This window comes from Schistocerca serialis, chromosome 2 (assembly GCF_023864345.2).
Source record: "Schistocerca serialis cubense isolate TAMUIC-IGC-003099 chromosome 2, iqSchSeri2.2, whole genome shotgun sequence".
NCBI classification, from domain to species: domain Eukaryota; kingdom Metazoa; phylum Arthropoda; class Insecta; order Orthoptera; family Acrididae; genus Schistocerca; species Schistocerca serialis.
This window is the reverse complement of record NC_064639.1, coordinates 277420207-277427712: the sequence shown is the minus strand read 5'-3', so window position 1 is coordinate 277427712 and position 7506 is coordinate 277420207. Positions and strand designations below refer to the sequence as shown.

The window sequence follows — 7506 nt, the reverse complement described above, 5'->3', positions numbered from 1 at the left end:
TGACAGTTTGTCGAAACATTACGCTTATTTGTTCAAGAAATAATATTAAAAAGCTTGAAAGAAATTATAACCTAATTTAAACAGTTAAATGAATGCAATCAATTACATAACACTTCAATTACGTATTATTTCAATTACATACGTACTTCAATTATTTAGGTAGCCTATGTAATGCCTGTTTAACCAAATAGGCCGTATGGACCTATCGTGCACCTATGGAAGAGAATGATGGGCCTACTTTTTTATTCTTATGTTTTTTTATTTATATTATCATGACCAGTAACAACAACAATCATTTAGCTAAGTGTTTTTTCCATACTGATGTGTCGGCAGCTGGGCCAACACCTTGGAGATCGAGATGGCTGAAAATGCATGCTAGACTAACGCAGACGGGCGTGAAGTACTGGAACAGGCTACGTAATTAATGCTATGAAGAAAAGTACGTAGCTGGATTAATACTTATCTTTAATCAATCATTGTGGTACATCGCTCTTGACTATACACAGGAGACTTTAATTACAATCACTGTAAGGCTAATGGCGCCTTGCTAGTTCGTAGCCATTAACTTACCTGAAGGCTATTCTGTCTCTCGGCTAATGAGAGAGAAAGGCTTCGTACATCTAGTCGCTAGCTAGGTCGTCCGTACAACTGGGGAGAGTGCTTGTTCGTATCACGAGACCTGCCTTGTGGTGGCGCTAGGTCTGCGATCACACAGTGGCGACACGCGGGTCCGACATGTACTAAATGGACCGCGGTCGATTTAAACTACCACCTAGCAAGTGTGGTGTCTGGCGGTGACACCACATTCCTCCCCCGCAAATCGGCGAACGGTCGTGAGATAAGGCTTCCGCCTGCCAAGGGGAGGACCCCATGTTGACGTATGCGATGAGGTGGGGAGCCTAACAACAGGCGAGGCTGTGCCACCCGCACCCAGCCATTCGGTCCGAGGGGAGCTAGGAAACGCCTGAAAACCTAGTCCAGGGTGCACGTCAACATGCGGTGTATGCGCCCGTAAAGAAACAGGAGCGGCCGAAGGGTCGACCTCCATTGCGTCGGGGTAGCCGACGCGCGATGACGTCATGTGGTCCGGAGCGGGCGGGAGTTCCATGGCGGAGGACAGCTGGTCACGTGAAGCGATCGGCGGCGCGGGACCCTGGGAGGCGCTTGGCGGCTGCAGCGAAGCGTCGAATGCGGGCGGCGCCGGCGGGAGAACAGGCGACGGCGGCGGCGGCGGCGGCGGCGGCTGCGGCGGCGCGTCGCCATGGGGCAAAATGGAAGGCATCGTCGGTAACACCTGGGGATGAGGCGAGCCAGTAGATGGGTCCCCAGGGCGCTGACCGGACGGCACCGTCGCTGAAAGCAGACGGGGAGCGGCAGAACCCGTGCGACGACAGAAGCGCAGCTGATTGAGATGCCGACGCACCTCACCAGAGGCCCCCAAAACCAAATACATCGCGCGGCCAAGGCAGCGAAGAATGCGCCCTGCGAGCCAACGCCGTGAACCTCGATAGTTGCGATAAAATACAACGTCGCCTGGAGCAAAAGCAGGAGTCTGCCACTGCAAAGGAACCTGATGCGGCGGATGCAGCAAAGACATCAAGGTGCGATGAGGACGACCGTGGAGCAACTCAGCCGGCGAGCGGCCATCTCGGGGCTGAGAGCGATACGAAGACAAAAAGAGCAACAATGCGTCTTCCCGAGAATGCGACTCTTTCAATTTCAACATCTGTGACTTGAAAGTCCGGACCAATCGTTCAGCGGCACCGTTTGACTGAGGCGAAAACGGCGCGGATGTCAGATGTTGAATACCATTGGCCTGGCAGAATGACTGAAATTCTGCGGACATGAATTGTGGGCCATTGTCGGAAACAATAGTCTGCGGAAGACCTTCAATGCAAAAGATAGCAGACAACGCGTGGATGGCGGCGGAGTACGTCGTGGAAGACATCCGGACAACAAAAGGAAAATTACTGAAGGCGTCGACCAGAACCAACCATCGATCATTCCAGAATGAACCAGCAAAATCAATGTGCAAGCGTTGCCAAGGGGAAGTGGCTTTTGGCCATGCAAAGACTTTCCGCGGCGGTGCGGATTGTTGTTCGGCACACGCCATGCAAGAAGAGCACATATTCGTAATCGCAGCATCGATTCCGAACCAAGTACAGTGCTGACGAGCAAGTTGGTTCGTTCGCACTATACCCCAATGTCCTTGGTGAAGAAGCCGTAAAACAGAGGACTGTAACGAACGTGGGACCACGACTCGGGACTGATCATTATCAGAACGCAACAACAAAACACCACGTCGAACAAAAAGTCTCTCCCTGTGAGCAAAAAATCTGCGAACCAACGGATCCTCGACCCGAGACTTTGACAAAGGCCATTGCGTAGCAACAAAACGTAAAACAGTAGCAAGGACAGGGTCAGCAGCTGTGGCTGTAGCTACACGACGAAAATCGATCGGAAACGATTCGACCACTTCATCAGTTTGCGAATCAATGAACATGCAAGCAAGTTCGGAAGAATCAAATGCTTTATCCTCAGCAACAGGCAAACGGGACAACGCATCAGTGTTTCCGTGCTTAGCAGTGGACCGATACAAGATATCGTAGCGGTACTGCGAGAGGAAAATAGACCAGCGAATGAATTTCTGCGCTGTACGTGGAGGTACAGGCTTGTTCGGATGAAAAAGCGATGTCAAAGGTTTGTGGTCTGTGATGATGGTAAAGTGACGACCATACAAGAAATCATGGAACTTAGTAACACCAAACACGAGAGCCAAAGCTTCTTTCTCTATCTGGGAATAATTTCTTTGCGCAGATGAGAGCAATTTTGACGCAAAGGCAATAGGGCGATCATGGGAGCCAACTTTGTGCGCAAGCACAGCACCGATCCCGAAATCCGATGCATCTACCATCAACAAAAGGGGTTTCTGGGGATCGAAAGGCGTGAGGCAAGTATTAGAAAGCAACGCCGATTTCAACTGGCGAAAGGCGCGTTCGCATTCCGTCGTCCAGAGAAACGGAACACCTGCACGGCATAAGCGATGAAGCGGAGCTGAAAGAGAAGAGGCATTGCGCACATTCACTCACACCTTGTGATGCTACATTGTTCAATGTTCTTGCGACCTCCTGACGCAATGCGTGAGGAACATTGCGCGCTCTGAAAAATTTCGGTTGCGCGTTGACCTTCAGTTCCAATTGTGCTTCACAGTTTTTAGCGCAACCAAAGCCCGGTGCAAAATTGTCTGCAAATTCTGCACATACACTAGAAACACTGTCCGTAGGTACAGTTTGATTCACTGATAGCACCTGATTTACAATAGACATGTTAAACAATTGAAATAAATCTAAACCAAACAAGTTCACTGCAGTAGAAGAACGAAGAACGTAAAATGACACAAGTTTTGTTTGTCCTTTAAATGTTGCAAAAAGAGTGCACTGTCCTAACACAGGAATTGTCTGTCCGGAATAACTGTTTAACTGAACATTTGCGGCACGCAACGGAGGTGCGCCCAGTTGTTTGTACGTGTCGTGATTGAGCAATGAAACTGCAGCTCCGGTATCGAGCTGGAATGGTATCACTTTGCCTTCAAAGTCTAAGGCCACAAAAAGTTTATTGTTCTGCTGACGACAAGAGCGACTGTTTTGTGCCATTTGAATAGACACTGGTACAGAATCACTTGCTAATTGACGTGATTTCCGGCGACGTCGATGCACAGTTTTTGAGGGACGAACACAGTCACTGTTAGAAAGAGTGGCACTGGACGAAGTGGAAGTAACTACATGAATGTCCATGGGCGAAGGCCCACGATTCTGAGTGTCCTTGGTTCGATTCCGGCGCGAAGCAAAGGGCCTGGAATGATTGTGATTGTCTGATCTGAGCTTTTTCTGGCAAACACTTTGAACATGTCCTTTCCTATTACAGAAAAAGCAAATAGCTTGGCGTGACGGGCAATGTTCACGCGAATGTCTAGTAGCACACCGCGGGCATGATTTCACGGCAGTTGTGGGCTGGCGCGGCACACGTGGCTTATAGCGCGGCGGCAGCTGCGTTTGTTTGCGCGAGGGCAATTGACCGGGCCGCGCAGCTCGCCCGGCGGGCCGGTTAATGTTACACACTGCTGGCGAAGTTTCAAAAGATTCCTGAGCACAGTCAAGTGTGTCTTGTCTATCCAATATGTCTATCACTTGTTGAAGGGAGGGATTAACTAGTTTCAATATTTGCTCCCGTATGCGAACATCAGAAACGTTCTGTGCAATTGCATCACGTACCATTGTATCTGAATAAGAAAGACCACAGTCACAGTCAAAAGAACACTCCCTAGTAAGTCCTTGCAATGTTGCTACCCACTCCCTATTAGTTTGACCGGCCGTACGTTTTGTACGAAAAAACGTATACCGTTTTGCAACCACATTAACTGTTTCTTTGAAATAGGCATCTAAAGCAGACAAAATTTCCTCGTAGGACAGAGTTGCTACGTCGCGTCGGGGAAACAATTTCACTATCACACGGTAGGTGGACACACCGACACAAGAAAGCAAAAATGGCTGCCGCTCATTACCTTGAATTCTGTAGGCGGCGAGGTGGAAGGCAAACTGGCGGGACCATTCCTGCCAAGTCTCGTGGTTCGGGTCGTAGTGCCTAAAAGGCGGTGCAACTGCGAGTTGTGGCTGCGGTAGCGGTGAAGCGGCGGCGGCCGCATCGGTTTGAATGGCACGTTGACCCTGGACCAGCTGTCCAAGGGCATCCAATAACGCCTGCGTCTGCTGATTCTGCAAGCGATAAAATTCGGACAGTACATCTGGAGAATGTGGCGAAGCTATGACACAAATAAAGTAGGGCAAAGTAAAACACAAGATCCTTTGTAGACTCGTCGCCATGTGATGTGTCGGCAGCTGGGCCAACACCTTGGAGATCGAGATGGCTGAAAATGCACGCTAGACTAACGCAGACAGGCGTGAAGTACTGGAACAGGCTACGTAATTAATGCTATGAAGAAAAGTACGTAGCTGGATTAATACTTATCTTTAATCAATCATTGTGGTACATCGCTCTTGACTATACACAGGAGACTTTAATTACAATCACTGTAAGGCTAATGGCGCCTTGCTAGTTCGTAGCCATTAACTTACCTGAAGGCTATTCTGTCTCTCGGCTAATGAGAGAGAAAGGCTTCGTACATCTAGTCGCTAGCTAGGTCGTCCGTACAACTGGGGAGAGTGCTTGTTCGTATCACGAGACCTGCCTTGTGGTGGCGCTAGGTCTGCGATCACACAGTGGCGACACGCGGGTCCGACATGTACTAAATGAACCGCGACCGATTTAAACTACCACCTAGCAAGTGTGGTGTCTGGCGGTGACACCACACATACAACATGTTTTAACTACTATTTCGCAATCAAAACCATAATGTTACATTACTTCTGAGGCGTGGGGCACAACCGGGTACCACATAGCCAGTAAAACCGGGTATCCTTGCGAGGTGCCACGGTGGAGAACAGTTTGTGCCTCTTTAATTCTGACGAAATTTGCAAGAGAACGTTGCTGGGTTGGGTTGTTTGGGGGAAGAGACCAAACTGCGAAGTCATCGGTCTCATCGGATTAGGGAAGGATGGAGAAGGTAGTTGCCCTTTCAATGCAACCATCTCAGCATTTGCCTGGAACGATTTAGGGAAATCACGGAAAACCTAAATTAGGATGTCCGGACGCGGGATTGAACCGTCGACCTCCCGAATGCGAGTTCAGTGTGCTAACCACTGCGCCACCTCGCTCGGTCATGAGAACGTGACATGCACTCAGCCCCCTCCTTACCTACCACCTAGTTAACTATGTGCACAATGGCAATGAAGGGAAATGATGGTGGACCCTGCTAGTTAGTAAAATAAGGAGTGCACACTCACAATATTTTAATAAAAATTGTAATCTACACAGAAGAAAAGAGAACTTTATCAGAATAACCAACAGGAAATGGGATTCTGCATATATCTACAAAATAATATGTGGCTTAAATATTACAATGAGATTTATTGTACATCAGAACATAGGCACATGATTATCGACACAAACAATAGGTTAAAGGAAAGGTTATTCTGAACTATTATGCGAATAAGAGTTGGCTCGAGAACAAGGGCTACTATGCTCTGTGATGCAATAGCTTGATGATATTGACTAGAGGTCCTAATCAATCAAATACTACTCTTTCGACTACATTGCAGCATCGCTATTAGTATTGAGAGCTGACTTGGGATCACATGCAGAAACAAGCAAGGTGGACTTGTGGCAAGGCGAGCTCGTGTGCTACTGAGGACTTCAGTATAAAATTGATAGGTCCTACAATGCCAGAGCCGCAAAATACATTACCAGTCCTGAAATTTGTAGCAGGTCATCGGTAGGCAGCTTTCTGATGTAGATGCCAACTTCTGGTGTGCAACAACTCTTTTTCAACCCCTGGCCACGAAGGTTGTCCGAGAATTCTAAGTTCTGCCGGAAAAAGGTGCGACTATGTCGCAAGACCATCCGACTCTGACGAAGATCAGATACCGAATACGTGCGCCCGCACAACGCAAGAGCGAAGCCAGCATTGCTCAACTCCCTACCATCCAAAAAATTCGCGAATCAGCATGCAGTTCTGATTCCAAAATTCCCTCACACTGTCTCAGAACATCATTCGCGCCAATAGCGACTGTTCCCTCCAGTTTCCAACAGGGCTTTTTGACGTCAACTAGCCTCAGTTTAAGTTGACCAATCATTCCACTGCAGTTCAGCTGAGGGCACTGAACTTGCCTTTTGACCAGCTACGAAAACAACATGCCTAGACCACCGGCCATCTGCCGCGAGGCAGTCGCACACAGTAGGGCACGGTCCACAAGTATTCTGAGAATCAAGAGGACAATGCAGTCAGTCGGTGCCAAGAGTCTTCGTTCTGGATGCCCTGGAACGGTAAACACATAAACTGCGTCGACACTCAGACATCTCGTAGGTCGTTTCGCCCTGCATAAAATAGGCGAAACTCGACCAACGTCAGTTATTCCGCCAGGCGCTAAAGTGCAGCCCACAACCAGAAACGCAGTGTGCCGAATACTCCAATGCTCCCCTCGCACAGGCCACCCAGTGAAGTAATCCAACATGTATAGGAATCAAGCGAAAAGTATTTTGAGCTCTCAATACAAGTACTTTCATTACAGTGACCTTCTTATGTCTGTTACCACAGAGTAATGACATGGAACTTTAATAAAATTGATGAAAATGAGAGGTGACATGCAAAAGAGGGCAAGGAACTTCTCATTTCCCCTCAGTTACTTTAGATTATCTTTGATAGTGGTTGACTCACTTGACAGAGGTAGTGTGTCGATGACTCAAGGAGTCTAAACAGTTTCCAAAATGTCACAACAAATTGGCAGATTAAATTTGAAATTGATAATAAAATGAAAGGTAGAATTTTTCTTATGACTTTGCCAACATCTTACTCACCTTGACGACTAAGTCACGCCCAACACAGATTCAGCC

At 48.1% G+C, this 7506-nt stretch overlaps 1 protein-coding gene across 1 annotated transcript; it reads right to left on the bottom strand.

Annotated features, from left to right (window-relative positions):
- Positions 1-310: 310 nt before the first annotated feature.
- LOC126457039 (neural Wiskott-Aldrich syndrome protein-like) lies at positions 311-5515 on the bottom strand. Its single transcript, XM_050093027.1, has 2 exons — positions 4562-5515; positions 311-1353 (listed from the first exon to the last, which is right to left on the bottom strand). The coding sequence occupies exons 1-2, from the start codon at positions 4878-4880 to the stop codon at positions 773-775; spliced, it is 900 nt and encodes a 299-aa protein (XP_049948984.1). The 5' UTR covers positions 4881-5515; the 3' UTR covers positions 311-772.
- Between the last annotated feature and the right edge of the window lie 1991 nt (positions 5516-7506).